Below are 21,621 nucleotides of genomic sequence, written 5' to 3'. Positions count from 1 at the left end.
CCCCTAAATAAAACAACAACAACAACAAAAGAGCTATGCAGTCAGGCAGCCAGCAGCAGGGAGGGGGCTATCCAGTGTTCTGCATTGAGTGCCACATGTATGATTATATGCCTCTGGGGCATAAGTCATGGGTGTGTCCTTGGTGCAAGGAGCTCCAGGGTCTCAGGGAACGCATCCGTTCCCTTGAAGCCTTGGTGGCCGACCTGGAGAAGCGCAGGCAGGCAGAGGAGGACCGTGGGGAGACTTCTGGGGATGATCAGGCTTCGTCCCAACCTCAGGCGTGCAGCTCCTCGGCTGCCCGGGTGGGAAGTCTCAGGGCTGGAGGACGTCATCTGGAGAGGAGGGAAACAATCCCCTAGGGAGGACCCCTTCTCCAGGGGATGGGCCCGTATCCGAACGCACTCGGGATACTCCTTGGCGGGAGGGGGGTCGGGGGCTTCTTGTAGTGGGGGATTCGATTATTAGAAACATAGAGAGGGGGGTTTGCGACAGATGTGAGGACCGCATGGTGACTTGCCTGCCTGGTGCGAAGGTTGCGGACATCACTTCTCGTCTAGATAGGCTAGTAGACAGTGCTGGGGGAGAGGTAGCAGCTGTGGTGCATGTCGGCACCAACGATGTGGGCAAGTGTAGCTGGGAGGTCCTGGAGGCCAAATTTAGGCTTTTAGGCAGGAAACTGAAAGCCAGGACCTCAAAGGTAGCGTTCTCTGAAGTGCTACCTGTTCCACACGCAGGGCCAGCTAGGCAGGCGGAGATCAGGGGTCTCAATGCATGGATGAGACGGTGGTGTAGGGAGGAGGGGTTTAGATTCGTTAGGCACTGGGGAACATTTTGGGACAAGCGGGGCCTGTACAAGAGGGACGGGCTCCACTTGAACCAGAATGGAACCAGACTGCTGGCGCATAACATTAAAAAGGTGGCAGAGCAGCTTTTAAACTGATCCCTGGGGGAAGGCCGACAGGAGCAGAGGGGCATCCGGTTCGGGACTCCTCATCCCTATGGGATGAGGATGGGGAGGTTAGAGAACAACAAGACAAAGGCAGGGTAGGAGAAGAAATTGGCAAAGGTAGCGTGATGGGATGTGATAGACAGTTTGGCACAATGAGAGGATGCGGGGACAAAGGAGCGAATAAGCAGCCCATCCTAGGGCATTCCATGTACAAATGCTTTTATGCGAATGCCCGAAGTATACGAGCAAAGGTGGGAGAACTGGAATGTCTGGTGACAAGGAAAAACATTGACATAGTGGGCATAATGGAAACCTGGTGGAATGCGGATAATCAGTGGGATACCGCAATCCCGGGCTATAAACTCTACAGGAGGGACAGGCAGGGGCGTGTTGGAGGTGGGGTGGCCCTTTATGTTAAGGAAGGGATAGAATCCAGCAAAGTAGAGATTGAAGGTGGGTCTGACTCCACCGTAGAATCTCTGTGGGTTAAATTACCAGGTTTGTGCAGCGATGTAATACTGGGGGCATGCTATCGTCCTCCAGACTAGAAATCGGATGGGGACCTTGAAATGAGGAAACAGATCAGGGAGGTGACAAGGAGGGACAGGGTTGTAATCATGGGGGACTTCAATTATCCTCATATTGACTGGGTCAATTTGTGTTCTGGTCACGATAAGGAAACCGGATTTCTTGACGTGCTAAATGACTGTGGCTTAGATCAGCTAGTCACGGAGCCCACCAGAGGATAGGTGACTCTGGATTTAATATTGTGCGGTATGCAGGACCTAGTGAGAGATGTAAACGTTACTGAGCCATTGGGGAACAGTGATCATGCTGCGATCCGTTTTGACATGCACGTTGGGGGAAGAATACCAGGCAAATCTCTAACAAAAACCCTTGACTTCCGACGGGCAGACTTCCCCCAAATGAGGAGGCTGGTTAGAAGGAGGTTGAAAGGGAGGGTAAAAAGAGTCCAATCTCTCCAGAGTGCATGGAGGCTGCTTAAAACAACAGTAATAGAGGCCCAGCAGAGGTGTATACCGCAAAGAAAGAAGGGTTCCACTAAATCCAGGAGGGTGCCCGCATGACTAACCAGCCAAGTTAGAGAGGCTGTGAAGGGCAAGGAAGCTTCCTTCCGTAAATGGAAATCTTGCCCTAATGAGGAGAATAGAAAGGAACATAAACTGTGGCAAAAGAAATGTAAGAAGGTGATACGGGAGGCCAAGAGAGACTATGAGGAACGCATGGCCAGCAACATTAAGCGGAGTAATAAAAGCTACTTCAAATATGTTAGAAGCAGGAAACCCGCCAGAGAAGCAGTTGGCCCTCTGGATGGTGAGGGAGGGAAAGGGGAGATAAAAGGAGACTTAGAGATGGCAGAGAAATTAAATGAGTTCTTTGCATCTGTCTTCACGGCAGAAGACCTCGGGCAGATACCGCTGCCCGAACAGCCCCTCCTGACCAAGGAATTAAATCAGATAGAGGTTGAAAGAGAAGATGTTTCAGACCTCATTGATAAAGTAAAGATCAATAAGTCACCAGGCCCTGATGGCATCCACCCAAGAGTTATTAAGGAATTGAAGAATGAAGTTGCAGATCTCTTGACTAAGGTATGCAACTTGTCCCTCAAAACGGCCACGGTGCCAGGAGATTGGAGGATAGCAAATGTTACGCCTATTTTTAAAAAGGGAAAGAGGGGGGACCCGGGAAACTATAGGCCGGTCAGCCTGACAGCCGTACCGGGTAAGATGGTGGAATGCCTCATCAAAGATAGGATCTCAAAACACATAGATGAACAGGCCTTGCTGAGGGAGAGTCAGCATGGCTTCTGTAAGGGTAAGTCTTGCCTCACGAACCTTATAGATTTCTTTGAAAAGGTCAATAGGCATGTGGATTTGGGAAAACCTGTGGACATTATATATCTGGACTTTCAGAAGGCGTTCGACACGGTCCCTCACCAAAGGCTACTGAAAAAACGCCACAGTCAGGGAATTAGAGGACAGGTCCTCTCATGGATTGAGAACTGGTTGGAGGCCAGGAAGCAGAAAGTGGGTGTCAATGGGCAATTTTCACAATGGAGAGAGGTGAAAAGCGGTGTGCCCCAAGGATCTGTCCTGGGACTGGTGCTTTTCAACCTCTTCATAAATGACCTGGAGACAGGGTTGAGCAGTGAAGTGGCTAAGTTTGCAGACGACACCAAACTTTTCCGAGTGGTGAAGACCAGAAGTGATTGTGAGGAGCTCCAGAAGGATCTCTCCAGACTGGCAGAATGGGCAGCAAAATGGCAGATGCGCTTCAATGTCAGTAAGTGTAAAGTCATGCACATTGGGGCAAAAAATCAAAACTTTAGATATAGGCTGATGGGTTCTGAGCTGTCTGTGACAGATCAGGAGAGAGATCTTGGGGTGGTGGTGGACAGGTCGATGAAAGTGTCGACCCAATGTGTGGCGGCAATGAAGAAGGCCAATTCTATGCTTGGGATCATTAGGAAGGGTATTGAGAACAAAACAGCTAGTATTATAATGCCGTTGTATAAATCTATGGTAAGGCCACACCTGGAGTATTGTGTCCAGTTCTGGTCGCCACATCTCAAAAAAGACATAGTGGAAATGGAAAAGGTGCAAAAGAGAGCGACTAAGATGATTACGGGGCTGGGGCACCTTCCTTATGAGGAAAGGCTACGGCGTTTGGGCCTCTTCAGCCTAGAAAAGAGGCACCTGAGGGGGGACATGATTGAGACATACAAAATTATGCAGGGGATGGACAGAGTGAATAGGGAGATGCTCTTTACACTCTCACATAATACCAGAACCAGGGGACATCCACTCAAATTGAGTGTTGGGCGGGTTAGGACAGTCAAAAGAAAATATTTCTTTACTTAGCATGTGGTCGGTCTGTGGAACTCCTTGCCACAGGATGTGGTGCTGGCGTCTACCCTAGACGCCTTTAAAAGGGGATTGGACAAGTTTCTGGAGGAAAAATCCATTACAGGGTACAAGCCATGATGTGTATGCGCAACCTCCTGATTTTAGAAATGGGTTATGTCAGAATGCCAGATGCAAGGGAGGGCACCAGGATGAGGTCTCTTGTTATCTGGTGTGCTCCCTGGGGCATTTGGTGGGCCGCTGTGAGATACAGGAAGCTGGACTATATGGGCCTATGGCCTGATCCAGTGGGGCTGCTTCTTATGTTCTTATGTTCTTATGCACAAGAAGAACTGAAATGAAGGTGTTTCACATATCCTTGGGACCAGAGATGAACAATCTTTACTGTTTGAACCTAAAGAAACTACCCAGTCCTTAAATCCCTATGGGTACAATCTTAACCAATTTTCCAGCACTGGCCTAGCTGCAGTGCAGCCCCAAGGTAAGGTAACATGCCCTTATCTTGAGGAGGCCCCCTTGACTACCTCCCTACTGCAGGATGCAGTGTGCACCACATTGGCTCAGCTATGTCAGTGCTGGAAAGTTGGTTAGGATTGTGCCCTATGTCTACTCAACATATCTACTATGTCCACAAACTGAATTGTCAGAGGTAATATGGAGGGGGCACAGCACTGGGACTTTTCCTAAAATAGGAGTAGCAACAGCAGCATCAAGAGTGCTCAAACATGCCTTTGAAACTTTTTCAAAGGACTTAGCAGGCTCAGCAGGAGGCAAACAGAACCATCTGCCCAAGGGCATAACTGCCAGTATGCCTTGACCCCTGATGCAGCTAGAAGATGGATAGGAGAGAGGACAGGTGGGTGGAAGGAGGGAAAAATGTAAGACTAGATTAGGAACGCAAGGAATGTAAGGGTAAGTAATTCATTTTTCACCTCCTCCTGAAAAAGCCTTGTCTATATTCCACCATACTGGAAAATTTTCAGGTAGTTCCCAAACTGAACTTGGTAGCTCTCAAGGTAATCAAGTGGTTGGTGATGTGTCTGCTCCACAGTTTTCTAAAAGAGCCACGGCACAGTAAGCAGGGACAGGGAGGAAGCGTTCCAAGGAGGGAGGAGGCATGTGGAGGGCAGAGAAAAGGCGGGGAGGAGGTGTGACAGGGAGGCGGGAGGTGGGGAGAGAGCGGGTGGGAGGCAGGGGGGAGGGAGGGAGGCAGGAGCTCCACTGGATCCTGCGCATTCATGTGGGGCTTGGCGCCTTTACCCTACTGCTGACCTTTAGGTTGGCGGTAACTTGAGTAGCCCCATTGTGGGGCTACTTCCCTTACCCGGGAGAAGGGGACAAAAATCCCCTTCTCACAAGGTGCTGCCCGCGGTAGCCCATGGTGCACAGGATCCAGAGGTAGCCGTGCCACGAGAGCTCAGGATTGGGCTGCCCCAGCCCAATCCTATGCATGTCTACTCAGACATGAGTCAATGGTACTTACTCCCAGGAAAGTGTGGATAGGATTGGGCTGTTATACAGTTGGTGATTACAGGGAACTGACACTGTGGTAGCCACCCTGAAGCCCTCATTTTGCCAAAAGGAAAAATATTAATGAGATAATAGATGTCATTTCCCAAAACAAATAACAAAGAACCTCATCTCACACCTATACATGTTTACCCTGAGCTTTACTTTAATAACAGCTCCCCCATCCATTCAGTTGAATGAACTCAGAAAAGTTCTGAGTGGAAAAGTTCTAATCATTTGTCATCTTTGCAGTTTTGTGATGCCAGTCAGGATTATTGGAAACAAGTACTGAAGATTGTGTATCATATGACTCAACATATGGCGCTGAGCTATGCAGGTAAATGACACTGGCAGTAAATATTGGGAAGGGTGGAGGGGAAGCTCTATTTCTGCTGAACAATCATGAAATGCAGTCACAGGGATTAGTTTCCAAAGAGCCAGTCTTCGATTGAGTATCTAAGATTGAGTATCTTAGATTGAGTATCTAAGATTGGAACTGCTGAGCACTTTGATTTTTTCAAAAAATAAAACTCCATAAACCTGAAGCTGGATTTACATGATGAATCTTCTTCAACATTTCAGAGATGTTGATGTGTGATTTTTTGCCCCTTAGAGTGGAAGTCTTTAATGTGTGCTGCAACTAAATCTTTCTCCTTGATCATTAAAACTGATTTATCTTGTATTAAAAGTTGATCTCCAACCATATAAGAGTTTACGACTCTGCTTCAGAATTAAATAGCATGGGGATACTAATGACATTTAATAATTCTCCCACTTCTTGATATTTCACACACACACACACACACACCCCTAATTCATTTGACTGCAAAAAATGGTTACTCTTTTCCCCCTAGCGAATTGAACCCATAATTGTATAACAGAAATATGAATCTCTGAAATTTATCTCACTGAGGAAATGGCTGTTGAATATAATATCCTGTACTTTATTTTTAAAGGGAGAGTGAGGAGATGGGGAATGGTTTTGAGAGCCGGACGTGGTTTCAGAAGTGGCCGAGACAGGGGGAACATAAGAACTGTTCTTCTGGATCAGACAAAGGTGCACTTGCTTTGGCTTTCTGGTTTCAGCTATGGGCACCAGGTGCCAAAGGGAAGCTCGTAAGTAGGATGATAGCTGCTTCAATTGTTTATCCTCACTTGGACCTTGTGTTGAGAGATATACTGCTTTTGGACTTGGAAGTTTCATTCAACCATCATAGTGCTCCGTGAATTTATTATCATATTTATATACCACCATTCCCAATAGACTCAAGACAGTTTACATAAGCAGGCTGAACATAAACCTGTTTTTTCAATGAGGTTTTTACAGGTATTATTCCATGAGACAATCTCATAAAACCTCCATTTCTCTAGATGGTTTTTTCCCTTCTATGCCATCAGTCCCCCCATGTTAGTATATTCATATATTCATTGTCTATTGTGTGAAATGCAAAGTGGATTTCTGTGCATCTCCACAAAAAATGTTTCCACAGACGCCCATTTCTAATAGACTTCAGATGCACAGTACGCGCGCGCGCGCGCACACACACACACTTTTTTTAAAAAAATTAAAGTTTATAACTAAGGAAAGAAGAGAAGGAGTAGGAACTTGGAATAGAAGTGGGACCATATTCCATAATTCATAGTGCTTGCACTTATATCCTTATGAGCTGTGTGGCCCAATTTGAAACATTTTTTATGGAGCCCTGGGCGATGGGCATCACACACACTCACCCCACTGCATGCCTTCTCCTCCACTCACAAGGACAAGTGGCATGTCCAAGGCCAGTAGTGCCTGGTATGAAGCACGCCCTCCCAGAAGTTGTTGGAGGTGCAATACTTCTGGGGTTGCAATTTCAGGCCAATTGGATGCAGAGATGTGCAGGTGGGTCCTCCAAGGGTGAAGCTCTGCTCGCTACACCAGCCTCATAATGCCTTGGCATGGAGAATTCCATGCTGGAGCTGAAGGGCGAGGTGCCGGCTGCGGCTGCAGGCAATCTGCTTGCTGCCCTAGCACAGAGACCCCTAATGGGCAGAGCCCAATTGGGCCCAATCAGTCTATAGCCAGCCCTGCTTATATTTACGTATTGCAGGTAAAAAAAAAGTTTTCTTCTCTACCAAAGCAAATAGTAAAAAGCTGATCAGTCCATTATTTTTTCACGGTTTTTCGAGACTGCAAAAACAAATGTATGGAAGTACTTTTGAAGCACTTCTGTGCTACTGATCGTGAAAATGAGAAATGGTTTACTCACAGCTCAATCCTGTCTTGCACTGGAACAGGCAAGCCAGGAGACTTATGTGTATCCAGCGCAAGATAGGTCTCCAAAGTGGCTCAGCCGAAGGTAAGAGGAAACGCTTCCCCTTACCCCCGGGTAAGCCACTGCAGCCCCTATGGGTCTCCTTGCACTTGCACCACCTCTTGAGGTGGCACAAGTCAGAGGAGAGTGGAGCAACTTGAAGCTGCTCCACGCTCCTTGGGAATGGGGGTTGGGATCTGGCATAAAAGCATCCTGCTCCCCCCGCTCGCCTGCCCACCCCTGGGACCAGCCTCCTCCCGCCCTCCCCCTGCCCTGGAACACCTCCCTCCTGCCTCCTCCTCGCCCACCCCAGAGCCTTGTGTTGGTCGAGCTCGGCTGACGCGAGGCTCACTCCACAAGCTACCATGTGCTAGTCTCTGCCATGCAAGCCTCTGTGTGCCAGTGTACCTCCGGCTGGCATGGCTTGCTCCCGAGGAGGTGCAAACGTGCTTTATGGCATGTTTGCAACACTCATAGGCTGGCACAAGGGACTTGCACCAGCCTAACTCATGGTTGGGATTGTGCCCTCAGTAACTTCATTAGCCTGGGAGTCTGCTCTTGTCAGCTAGAATGCAATGCTAAAAAACTGGCTGCAATGGAACAGCCCCTTTTGAGTTGCTATCGTATGGATCAGTGGACAAGCACCATCATGCAGTCATAATGAAGACCACAGTTCAATGTTATGTGGTTGGATCATTGCAGGGATTTGTGGGGAGCTGGAGCAGGTCCAGTAGCAGCCCTTCCATTCTGTGAAAGGGGCATTCTAGGACCGCGCAGAAGCCTCATCGAGGGTCACAGCGCAGTCAAAATCTGTGCTTCTGGTTTGCTGGAGCACAGTTTAAGAATGCAGGGAAGACTCAGATGGCTTCTCTGGTTCATCCTGGAGCCATGTGAGGCTCCGTTTCACTCCAGGTGAGTGGGTGGATTTGTATACAGGAGGGTGCCATCATGGAACTTTGCCTTCAGTACAGGGCTGGGAAAGTCCACCACTGATCAGGTCCTGGCACAAGGAGCTTAATTCTTTTGGTATCCAAAGGTTTTCTCCTATAGGAATTTCTTTAGCTGCTTGGAGGGGGGGGGGTGTCAAGTCAAGATGAGGAAATAAATTAGACAGAGCTCTTCCATAATACCACAGCCCTGAACTGGACCGTCCAACCCTGTCATATTTTGACAAAAAATATTTGCAGAATTCTAGTCACAGAAGTCTCCATGACGTGTAATCCAGCTATGATGACCTAGGTGCAACAAGCAGCCTATGGAAAGAATACTAATTCCAATCTAAATGAAGGTGCTTTCTCTGAATTAGTAAATTCAGACATTGGGTAGCTTCCTCTCTGAACTTATTCTGTTCTGGGTAAATGAAAGTATCACTGAGTGAATCATCACCACTTCTAAGTATTCTGATCAGCATTTTGTGATCTTGATCATATGCTGTGCAGTACTACATGAGATAAGATAACTCTAGACCAGGGCTGTCCAAAGTTTTTGGCAGGAGGGCTATATCATCTCTCTGACACCATGTCAGGGGCCGAATTAATTTACATTTCAAATTTGAATAAATTTACATAAATGAATATATTGAAGATGAACTTATATGAATGAATGAAGGTCTTGCAATAGCTCAAGGCCTATAAAAGGCCTCGCACAAAGCAAGGTTGGCCTTTCCTTTGTTGCTGATACTGCATCACAGACGTGAATCAACAAGCAGTGCAGGAAGCCCTCATCCCACAGCTCACTCAAGAGGCCAAATAGTTGGCCTCACGCTGAGAGCTGTTGCGTTGGCCCAGTGCGGGCCAACAAATCTCCAGAGGGCCAGAGGCTCATTGGAGACTAAGGGCTCCCTGAGAGCCGCATAGAGAGGCCTTGAGGGCTGCAAGTGGCCCCAGGGCCGGGGTTTGGGCACCCCTGCTCTAGACTCAAAAATATTCCATGAAGGCTTTCTTTGAATGTGTGCTTAAGGTGAATCTTAATTATCTTCTCATCTTTTTTAGTACAAGTTTAGTAAAAATGTAAGATTGTTCTGAAGCAGATCTATATTGGGTCAACTAACTGCGCTAGACATGATATTTGCATAAAGATTTCCTTTATGAGTCCAAGTTAGGGACTGGAAAGATTGGACATACAGTGAAATGACACGTGAAAGTAAATTTTGCCCCATAAGAAATAATGTAGGACTTAATGGGGGCTGTACATACATCCACGCCCAACACTGGACTCAAAGATGGGAGTCTTTTCCACTAAGAATCAATAGAATTTGATAGGAATAGTGCCTGCACTATTGACATGCAACCCTGAACATGATAAATTATTTTCCCCCTTGTATCCATTCATAACAAGCCAAAACACAGCACCAGCACCCATTTTGAACCAGTATTGATTGTAATGTATCTCACCCAGAACTCTATGTCAGTATGAGTATTTTTTAAACATCTTCTTGTAAAATGCTTTTAAAATTGTTTCCCCATAAAATAAATGACTCTAAGCAATATTGCTACTACTAATAATAATTCTAAGTCATGATTTGCAAAAAGGCATTTTGCACCTGCCTAAGGTGCCTCTCACACCTCATTGTTCCAAACAAACTTAATTATTATTTATTTAAAACATTTGTACCCACCTTTCCAAAAGCTCAAGGCAGCTTACAGGGTGTACTTGATGATAATATTTTATTTGAGCTCTATACACAAATAAAAACTCCCCTAATACTACAGTAATGTACAGTAAACAAAATTAAGGGCCCAGTTCTATCCAACTTTCTAGTGCCAATGCAACAGGGTGCGAGTTGCATCCTGCAGGGCAGTCGTGGAGGCCTCCTCAAGGCCTGCATTGTGGCCGCCTTGGTGCTGAAAAGTTGAATAGGATTTGGCCCTAAACCTTTTCTTCAAAGCAGAGTATCCCTATCTTGTCAGCCTGACTTATTTTCCTGTCTCTTTAAGAAATTGGAGGGGGGAGGAGAAAGAAGAATGTGCAGGCTATGCAACAGCTTGGCATGCATAAAGAATTTGTGCAGGGAATGTTTACATCTAATTCCTCAAAACATTGAGAACTTAAATGCGGAAGAATGTACAACAGTGAGATTAATCCCCTGTAGAGGTGGAAGCTTCCCATAGTCACTTTTCTCCCAGCGTGGCTCTGACAGAGGAAGTGAGCTTCCCTCTGGGGACAAAGCTTGTGTGGCAAAGCACAGTCGGGGCAAGACAGGGTTCAGCTCCCTTGGCTGCATGTCGCTTTATTTGGAAAAATCAGAGTCCCACCCCCACCAGCAAACAAGGCAGATGCATGAATAAAACATAGTGTAGATTCCCAGATTCACATCTAGTTTGGTCCTTCATCTTTCAGCCACCTTCTGAAGTTGGTTGGGCTCAAGGATGGTTCCTTGCCCAGCCTCAGAGACAGACAACTCAGAGTGATGAAGGTTGTGTGATAAAGGCATTGTTGTCCACAGTGCGTATCCTCATCTCACAGTTGTTCAGTGGCTCACTCAGAGGTGACTCTGTACTATCTTATCTCAATCTCCCCATTCCAGTGTAGTCAGAGATTGTGGCAACGCAAAAGAAATATCTGTGCCAGCCACTTTTATCATTCCAACTCTATGAGTCTATGGTTCTCAATATACAATGTAGAATATACACACAGATTATGACACAGAGCTATGAAATTTACAATGTAGAATTATTCTACAAGGGACTGGCCTATAAACTGTTGAATAAGACTGTTCCTATAATACCTCATCACAGCAGCAAACATGCCAAATTTTTTTAAAATTTTTTAATCTTTCGTACTGGCAATGCAAGGCAAGCGACGTGAGGAGTCACATTTGTTCCTGTCAGCCTGTCACTGGGAGAAGCAAGCCCCCTGCTCCATCCACTGCAGCATGTTGTTTTTCATGCAACTTCAAAGTGAAGGATCAAAGGTGTCCAAAGATATCGCTCATCACAAAGAAGCTGAGGAGGACACGAAAGGGAGATCCTGTTCATTTTTTGTCATTTGCAATAATAGTTCATGCAGTATAATGATAAATCCTTGTGCTTATTTCACTGGAGTTCATTGAGCAAGTGTGTTACCTCCATGGCTAATTTTTTTTTTTGTTCTTATGCAGTTTGTTTTGAAAGAAGGATAGCTACTATAGAAGGTTAAAGTTTTGTTTTTGGTGGTGTTGCAAGAGGTCTACCAGGCAAGCAAACTCACAACTATTTAATTCAAATGTTGCTTTGACATGTTTGCTTTGCTTAGTATGTGAAGAATGTCTAGAACAAGGCACAGAAATAAATGTTCCTGGATGACTTGTTTGATCCTCAGCAGATAAGTAATGCCAACTCATTGAGACCCAACTTCAAGGTGGTAATGCCGTTGGAAGTTCCTTACACACGCTGCTCTCAGAGAATGGCCTTTGCTGCAATGGGCTTCCTTGAGAGTTCACACCTGAAAGCAAAGCGATGATATGGTTACAAGGAATTTTTAAAAGCCATATTAAGTGAAAATCTAAAATGGTCATTATTTTAGCTAAAAAACTTGACAGCGACCCTGTTTCCTTACATAACAAACTCATTTCCAGTGCGATAATAATAGCAAATCATGATGTTGCATATTGGAACACCATCAGCACACAATATAATCAATTATTTGGTATCTTAGTAATGCTTGACTTTCAGTACAGTAATTTGTGTTGTAATCCAGAGGGGAAAAAAACTCTTCCAAATGTCCACTGTGAACAAGTTTCCTGTCAGTTGATGCACCCATGGGGCCACCTATGTCACCCCATGCAGTTTTCTTGATGACTACCATATAATGTTCTAAAGTGTAAACAAGTTTATTGTTTTAATTTGTATTTTCTCTGAGATATTGTCCTTGGTGTGCCATCAGTAGCTATCATATATACAAAAAATACAACTACTATTGATCACTTTGGACCAAGTGCATCTACAACTCTGTGGAGGCAAGGTTAATCAAAAAGGTCAGTTTTGCATCTCGGTTTGATCTCCTTAAGCAGATTTGTGTTACCTCAGAGTACTAGCTTCTTAGGTGAATTTCACCGCTGCCATGGACATGTATTCATTGCTGTAGTCATAAGAGCCAGGGGAGGCATTCTGGCAAATCTGAAAATGACATAGATTTTAGATTGGCAATTTTTAGACAGCACATACATAGTTAAACTGGACAAGTATCTTCTTCAGCTGGACAAGTATGTTTTCCACAGTGACATGTCAGAAAATGAATGTGTGATAAGGCTTGTAAAACTCAACTGCAGTTTTTCCAAAGGGCCACTTTACATAACACATTAGCTTTCAAATATGTAAATTAATATTAGAGTTTTATCTTAAGGCCCAGTTCAAACTCACTCCCTAAACAGAGATGCAGTGCTACTGCTACATCCCGTGGGGGAAATTTTGGCCTCTGGAGACCTCCTTGGCTAAGGGAACATTTGTCCCTTGCCCCAGGGTAAACCCCAGCAGCTGCCATGAGACAACTCGGACCTGCTATAGCTTGATAGCTGTCACAAGTTTACATTGATCCATGATAGCGAATCAGACCCAGGATGTGGGTGAGGATTTGGTGGGGGGTGCTGCCACCAAACCCATGCTCTTCCTGCCCTCTTCCCTACCTCTGCTCTCCTTCTCACCTCTACCCTTTCTGTTCAACTCATTCCATCCCATCCCCACCTCCCTCCCAACCCCTGCGCAGGCTTACCTGCACCAGTGGGTGACCACTAGTCTGGTGACATGTACAGGAAGACTTTGGACTTTCTTCCAGTGCTCCAGCACTGCTCTGTGCACTGCAGCAGCCAATGCTAGTGGAACACACGTTCCACCAGCAGGGAGTCCCTTACTAGGCTGCCTGGCACTTAGCAAGTTGGTCAGCACGGAAACCCTCTGGAGTGTGTTTCCCATATTGTGGAAAACTGGTGTGTGAAGTGCCCCTAACGCTAGTTTTCCAATTAAAAAACCCCCAAAGTTGATCGAGAGCCATCTAGTGGAGAAACGAATCATCTGTGCTCTCTGTCTTCTTTTCATGGCTTTGCTTGAAATGCCTTCAGAACTAGCTTGGGCCCCACCAATTGTTTGCTGCTTCTCTGGGAGGAAGCAATCAGGAGAATTACTTCCTGAGATATTTTTGCTGATGTGCACAAAGGGGACTTTCTCTCTCCCTCCACCCTCAGCTTCCCGTTCTCAAATCAATATACAATTCAGTTTTAGAGAAATTAAAAGTAAACTACTGTCACTTACGACTGAATTCTAACGCTAATTTGTTCATCAAAGCAGTTTCTACATACTGACTCTGTTGTCTGTGAGTGTGGCATTTCCTCTGCATCTCACTAATTCAAGGCCCAAATATCATGCATCTTCTGGGTACGGGACAGAAACCTTTGAACAAGTCAGCGGAAATCACTCACCGCTTTCCTGAGGCAACAAGCTATGAAACAGCAGATGCACACAGCAATGGAAAAAGCAGCTAATCCAATGAGTATCCATGACTTCATTTCTGATAACAAGCAGTGTCCTGGATCTTGAATTTAAAAGGCAAAATTTAGAAGCAGAACTTGAGGCTTAAGGCCCACCATTGTGGCTAGTCTACAAATAAAAAGGGACATGAGGTGAGGCTTGGATGGGACCACTGTTCCTGTACACTTTGCCCCCAGACCCAGTGATATCTATACTACTTTGAGGGTGGGACTATCTGTTTGCCCTCCGGTTTGCTTTGTAACACTGGAAGTGGGTCGTGATCACAACAGGGAGCCTTTTTGAGCAGTGGGGAGGCCTGCAGAGGAGGTAGCAGGGCCCCTGCACCCTCCAGATGGCCCATGCTACCCCAGGTACTTAAAAAAAAAAACTATTCTGCTGCCACAGTACAATCACTGAGGTGCTGTCGTCCCCCACCCCACAAATACTTACAGTTTTCCCAACCTTCTTGTAAAGGTTGGGAACCACTGGTTTAGAAGATGTCTGTCTTCTCTGCAACAAGAGTTAAGGCATGTATGCAATTTCTGGAAAGAAGCCATGGTTTGGTACAAGCCCTACCAATTTGACTTGGGCAGAATTCTGGCCTTTGCTCCTGTGTGGCTTACACCATTCACGCCATTCTTTGCTTAGTATCACGGTTATTTAAAAAACACAGAAGACCAACTCACCTTGGATATATAGATAAGTTTCATTTGCTTTGCAGATATTATAGAGTGGGATAAGGATTTCAAGGTAGCATGTATAGCTGTCGCTGTGTTTGTTTTGTAAATTGCTGAGTATGAATTTGACTTCACAGCCAGAATACACTGGTTCACAAAACTCAGTCTTGTTCACGATCGTTGTTTCATTCTCAAAGTAGAGATCACAGGCTTTGTCCTTTCCCTTGAAGAGTTTCATATGGAAATTGCTAGTGTTAGTCAAGGGGCAGTAGAAAATGAAGGAATCTCTTGGGAGTTTATTCAGCTGAGGATTAGAGTCCAGAAACTTTTCTGAAGAAAGAGAAGGAAATTACCACTTTAGACAGGAGAAAGAAAACCATAGGAAATTGGTTTTTTAAAAAAACAAAAAAGAGGAGAGAAAATAAACCGTGTTATTTTTAGATATCCAGTTTCTGATGTTTTCTCGAATCTCATGACTGGCACACCATCACATAAGCAAGTTGAAATATCTGTGTCTTTCTATTTCCAACAATTTTGAATGAAATCTTCCCAAACTGCTCCACTGACTTTCCACAAGTGCTGTTGTGCTTGTGCTATTGTGGAAAAAGTGCTATTTATTTATTTAAAAGCACTCATATCCCATCTTTTCTCCAGCATTTTCTCCCGCTATGTTTTAATATAAAGTTTTAACATACTCTAGCAGTATGTTAAAAACACAACCAACACATTAAAAATATAAATACAATCAGTAAAACAAGCAGCAAATCAATAAACAGATCAATAAAAACTGTGAGAAAGGCAACCACAATGAAACCACTCTTTAATAGCAACAAGGGGTCAATAAAAATGGTGAGAAAAGCAACTACAAGCAAACCACTCTTTAATAGCAACAAAAACCTGAAGAATTGTGACCAGAAACAAGCTGGCAGCCAGATTGGCAGCTCGACAGTGTCAGACTGCCACTTTCCAACAACCACGCAGGTTGCCATAGTGTGCAGTAGCTTTAGTTTCTATTTCATCTTCAAGGGCAGCCCCATGTGAAGTACATTACAGTAATCAAGTTCTGAGGTCACCAGGGCATGGATCACTGTGGTTAGGTCTGAATAACTCAAGTACAGTGGTGCTGGGCAAAGACACTGCTGGCCCCTGAATGACTCAAATGGCTGGTGCATCAGCATTAGCTGGGCAAAGGCACTCCACCAGCAGCACATGATGGTCTAGGAGGATTGAAGAGTCCAAGAGAACTCACATGCTGGAAACCTGCTCTTGCAGGAGTGCAGCCCCACTCAAAACAAGCTAATGATCGCTGATTTCCAAACCAAGAGAACCAGGTTTCATTTTAATCCAATTTTATTTGAACACCCACAGCCTATAGGCAATGCTTATGAAGTTTTAATTTTAACAAAATTGCTCATTTTCCTTCTAAGGTCTACCAAAACATCAGTATAATTCATAATTCAAGTATAATAACCTTGCATAAGGTTGCCCTTCTCTCTGTGACATCAGTCTAATCAAAGGGGCCATGTCTATGACAGTATCCAGTGTGATCCCCAGGCAGATCAGCCATTTGATGCTGGATGATACAGCTGGTAGACTCTGAATTTACTGGTTAATTATAAATGTGTGACCAGTAAAATAATTAATTCTGAATAGTTCTGAAATAGCTTCTGAAATTGCCAAATCGTCAGTGTAATATGTAAAAGTTAGGCATTTATCTGAGGAGGTCAGTCAGTCATTATGTTCTAAAACTTGTTCTTTGCATGTTAGCAGTTAGGCGTGTTTAAAAATACAGGTTCAACCTTGTTATACACGGATTTGACTCAACATGAATGGCCACTGCAAATGAGAAGGAATGTGCTGATCCCTGGAGAAGGGGAAAAAATGTGTCTCTTTAAAATCACAGTTTAAAAAACCTGCTTTTCCTACTCTTGTAGAAAGACAGTCATGCAAGTGATCATTCCATTCTTCAGCTGAGCCAGGCAAAGGCAGGGGGTCCTTTGCATTTCTAATTGCTGACTGCCTCTCTACAACAGTAAGAAAAGCTGTTCTTAATCCACAATTGAAAAGGGACATACTTTTTTTTAAACTGCTTTAATTTAGCACATTTTATGGTCTCAGCAGGGAGTTCCAGAATCAAACCCCTGGGGATGTCAAGGCAACACCTTTTTCCATTAGGAGCAATGGAAGGGCAAGAAACCTGGAAGTAGATCTTCATATCTATTTTTTCACTGTTTTTTATCCACTAGGGGTTTCGAAACAGAACCCCAGTGGATAATGAGGGATGACTTGTAATTGATTTCAATTCAACTGAAGTGTGCTTAACTATGTACTGGATTATAGCCATTCACTACAGTTGTGAACACAGGGTGCCTCAAGATGATTGGCTTCAGTGAGATGGGCAGCCCAATCCTATCCTGCCCAGGGATCCAGCGGCATTTGCTCCCTTTCCCTGGGTAAGGCTGCTGCAGTGTCTCAGCTCTGCGCTGAGTGAGCACAGAGTCAAGGAAGCCTGTGCCCAATCTGAGAGGGAGGACAGGATACAGTGGCAGAGGCTGCCACTGTCTCCACCCCCTGCTGGGCCTGAACCTTCCCTCAACCACCCAGTTCCACAGAACTTACTGCAGCTGCTCCCATGGCATCCTCTTCTGGTGCTGGGCACAGCACTGACTGGAGTAGGCCCAGCACCAGCAGCCCCTTCTCACCAGGAGCTGCAGATGTACCTTACGGGCATACACTGGCACCGGGCCAAATAGGATAGAGTTCTTAGGCTGCAATCCTAACCACACTTTCCTCAGAGTAAGCCCCATTGAACAAAATAGGACTTACTTCTGAGTAGAACTGGTTAGATTGTGCCCTTAAGCAGTTGGTGGTTGTTTCCTCCAGATTTAGTATGACTTCTCGACATATACAAAGCTAAAAGAAGGCCACGTTACCCAAATTAATACTATAAAACAAACAAAACAAGTATACCTCTACATGAACCTGTCCGGGGTGGAAGTGATGAACAGTGGTCAGCACCTACAAATACAAAGTACATCCATTTTTATTTTATATAAAACAGAAATTGCACTTACTATTTTATGGCAGTTTGTTTTAAGCTTGAAATATTTACTGTTAAGAAGCATATGTAATTATAGCCTCCATTTGCACCACCAAAAGAGATCTAGAGGTCTGTTTTTCAGAGCCTTGGTTCTAATTTTAATAATGCTGCTCGTTTGTTTACTGTGATTGTTACAGAGAAGAATCTTGAGAAATTACTGGTGGAAAAAAGAGAGAAGTGTGTATTGGAATCATGGAAGGACTGGGGAGGAGGTAGATGTGGTGTCAGCAGTGGCCCCTTTAAGGGTAAGGCCTGGGCATCTAGCAGACTGTGCTGCACAGCTGCAGCCACTGGAAGGCAATAGGGCCCTCAGGGTTGTAGAAGGAGTGCAGGTTGGAGAGGAGACTGACTTATTGAATTTGGAATCTGACTGTGGATTGTGACTGGACTTTGGCTTTGGACTTTGATTTGGATACCCTGATGGATTGGACGGACCTACCTGGAACCTGACTTTGGACTGTAACTTGGCTTATTGGCTCCGGACTCTGATTTGGCAACTCTAATTGATTGGACTGGTTTACTTGGCATCTGTGGACTGGAGCTAGACTTTGACTTTTGCTTGCTGCACTGGTGAGTTGCACAAGGGGGACTGATCAGCCTTAAGCGGGCACGAGGCCCAGTGGATTGGAATTTGGCAGAACAAAGTGGTGCATGAGAAAAGAGATCTGAATCCTTCCTCCATTCACCATTTTTTGCTCAAGAACGGCAATATTTTTTGCTCAAGAATGGCTCAAGAACGGCACTCTTGTCTTGGCGAGGCTTGCTTCTACTCTTGGAGCCCCAGTGGGAAAAAAGCAAATGCAGGAAGTGGACTTTGTTGGGGGAAAGCACAGGGAATAAAAAAAATTCAGCACCTTTTCCCCCTGCTTCTTCTCTGCATGAAGTCACGCAAACATATACCACCATTGATATCCTTTCAGCAGTGACTCGCATTCCAAAGCATAAGAGCTGCTGTTGTCACATTGACTAGGCCTTTAATCTATGAATTTCTGTGCCGTGCCAAAACCACAGAGTAACCACTATTAGAAAGTAGAGTACAAAGCATGCTTTGTTGCAAATAAAGCTATTATACTCCACCAGGTTTACTTCTGGTAAACAAGCACAACCTCAGTCTGTGCGCACAGCAGAAATTGTTGTAACGTGTAAAGCAGGGAAACAAAATTAGTTTATTTGCGGGGTGAGAATGGGTATGCTTTCACCAAAGCATAAATCATTTTATTTGCTTCGTTCTCACCCATTGATATTTGCTTCTTTCTCACCCTTTTAAATCAATGACACTTGAAAGTGTTTACCTTTTTCTGGGTTGCTCCTAGTGTTTAAACCACCAACAGAAAAAGAGGCAAGATTCTATGACACTTGCAACAGCAGATTGTTTCCACAGAACATCCTGTGCTATTGCAGTATGAAGTCCTGCATGAGTGACATTGAGGTGGCAAATGTCTTGTCATAAAGTGTATAAAATACAACACATTACAGTGCAGTCTACTCAGAAGTAAGCACCACTGAGCATTAGATTGTACCTTAATTTAAAAATAATACAACTCTAGAGATTTCAATTTGATTAGCTGATTTGTTCAAGTCTGACGGAACTAAGTGCAGATTGTGGCTGTCCTGCTGTTCTGGAAACCAGTCAGGGGAATAGATGATTATGGAATTCATGCCTGGAAAGGGTCAGGTATCTTGCAGAGGGTTCCTCTACAGAGTTCTGGAGCCTGAAACAATTTGCTTCTACTGTCAGCCAGCCAGAGCCCTTACCTCCAAACTCCAAGCCTTACCTGCAGTCTGTTTTGGATTTTCTGGGGCCTGGAGTAAATTTAGGGTCCCCGAAGCAAAATTATAGCAAGCAAGATCTCATATTCCAGGGTTCTTCACTTGACTTTCTCATAGTTTACCTTGAGCTACCCTTCATATAATATGAGGACTATTTTGGTGGACCACTAATAGGAGAGATAGTTTATCTTAACAGTATTGAGAGAATGTGGATATAAGGTGTACTTCTGTTTTCCTTTTCTTAGCCTGTAATATTTCTAAAATATTAATAAAATGTAGTTTTTTTAAAAAAAGAAAGAAACAGAACTCCATGTTACCAATGTAGCCTCAAACATAGTCAACATAGAGCCCAATCCTATCCAACTTTTGAACTCCAGTGTGGCTACAATGCAGCCCCGTGGTAAGACAACACATGTTCCCATACCTTGAGAAGGCCCCAATGACTGCCCCTCCACCATAGGATGCAGTGCACACCCCACTGGCACAACTGCATCAGCACTGGAAAATTGAATAGGATTGGCCCATAGTTGCTCCATTAGCCATTAACTCTTTATGGATCCCTTGCTATAAATACATGTTGTGGTTTTTTCCTTGTTGGGGGGAAGTAATTCCCATTGCATTTCCCTTGGCAATGGAAGTCCACCAATGCTAAGTTCAACCATATTAGAATAGCTAAGAATTAAATGTTACTTGCCCCTAAGTGAATGGGGTTCAAAAGTCAGCTGTTATTCAGTGTTAAGTTATCAAGCAGGAAGTTGTTCCTATGATTTAACTTAAATTTAAAACACACAGGAATATATATTATTCAAAATAAAGCTTACTACAAAAAATCACATAGAACTGCAGGAAAAACCTGGGACATATTAGACACTCAGCAAAAGGAATAAAGAAGTATTGACAAACTGTAGTAGAGTTAGGGCGCAATCCTAACCAACTTTCCAGCACTGACATAGCTGTACCAATGTGACGTGCACTGCATCCTGCAGTGGGGAGGCAGTCAAGGGGGCCTCCTCAAAGTAACGGCATGTTTGTTATCTTACCTTGTGGCTGCATTGTGGCTAGGTCAGTGCTGGAAAGTTGGTTAGGATTGCGCTCTTAGTAAATTAACCGTTAGGAAACCCCAAAAGAAGTATATTTGATTTTACGAATACTTTTTTAAACAAAAGCAATATATATGGTTTTTAAATATATTAGATTTTACTTGACCCTTAGAGAGCCAAATCTGGGATTTCAGTTTCTGGAATTTGCTAATAGATTTTGAATTAATTTTATAATAAAAGCTTAAACTTCAACATCTATGCTTTTAAATGCAGTGAGGTGTTACATCATTACCCTAAGAAAAATTATCTTTTTTGCTAGCACCTTGCTGGAATGTAAGCTTCTAAAAATCAGCAGTTTCCATATGTTAATACATACTTTGACTTTTTTCTCTGTCTCAAGAACACAGCAAGAAATGTTGGCAGAAGAAATTCAGTGTTTATCCACACCTAGATAATGATTCAACTCAGAACAAACACATTCCGTACATACATGTTCACAGTGGAAATTTGGATGACTTTTCTTCATCATGTCTTCATGACTCTTGTCTCTGCTAAGTATTCTTCAAGCCGACTTAAACTTGGTAAAGAGATAAGCAGAAGTTTACCAGAATACTTTGGAATATCACTTACCGTACAGGGATTCAAAGTAGAAGCAGAGAAGGCAGAAACTCAAAATGTCTAATTTCATACTTTCTGAACAGGGTCTTGAATGCTAATCTTTTTCTCTGTCTAGAAGAAAGGGGAGTTGAACCTAAAGAAAAATTGGTAGATATCTCCTTGTGTTCTTTTCAGTAGTAAGGGAAGTGGCTTTGCCGTTTATATGTCATCTTGTTTTGTTTAAAAAGTAACTCCTTCCTCCCTCCCTTTGCTAACCCCCACACTTAGAAATGATACATCAGCATTATCCATCTGAGGTGTGTGGGTTTCCCCCCTCGTGGCTCATTTTGTGCTATTACC

At 44.2% G+C, this 21,621-nt stretch overlaps 1 protein-coding gene across 1 annotated transcript; it reads right to left on the bottom strand.

The window, feature by feature from the left end:
- Nucleotides 1-12,655: 12,655 nt before the first annotated feature.
- ICOS (inducible T cell costimulator) lies at nucleotides 12,656-21,369 on the bottom strand. Its single transcript, XM_066621954.1, has 5 exons — nucleotides 21,295-21,369; nucleotides 17,725-17,772; nucleotides 14,764-15,084; nucleotides 14,029-14,141; nucleotides 12,656-12,733 (listed from the first exon to the last, which is right to left on the bottom strand). The coding sequence occupies exons 1-5, from the start codon at nucleotides 21,350-21,352 to the stop codon at nucleotides 12,656-12,658; spliced, it is 618 nt and encodes a 205-aa protein (XP_066478051.1). The 5' UTR covers nucleotides 21,353-21,369.
- Nucleotides 21,370-21,621: the final 252 nt, after the last annotated feature.

The sequence above is a fragment of the Tiliqua scincoides genome, chromosome 1 (assembly GCF_035046505.1).
Source record: "Tiliqua scincoides isolate rTilSci1 chromosome 1, rTilSci1.hap2, whole genome shotgun sequence".
Classification (NCBI taxonomy): Eukaryota; Metazoa; Chordata; class Lepidosauria; order Squamata; family Scincidae; genus Tiliqua; species Tiliqua scincoides.
This window is presented reverse-complemented; position numbering and strand designations above follow the sequence as displayed.

Excerpts from the sequence above, each read along its gene's own strand:
- ICOS (XM_066621954.1), bottom strand. The coding sequence starts at position 21,352 with ATGAAATTAGACATTTTGAGTTTCTGCCTTCTCTGCTTCTACTTTGAA. Across the intron at positions 17,773-21,294 it reads CTACTTTGAATCCCTGTACG|GTGCTGACCACTGTTCATCA; the intron begins GTAAGTGATATT and ends TTGTATTTGTAG. Across the intron at positions 15,085-17,724 it reads CCGGACAGGTTCATGTAGAG|AAAAGTTTCTGGACTCTAAT; the intron begins GTATACTTGTTT and ends CTCTTTCTTCAG.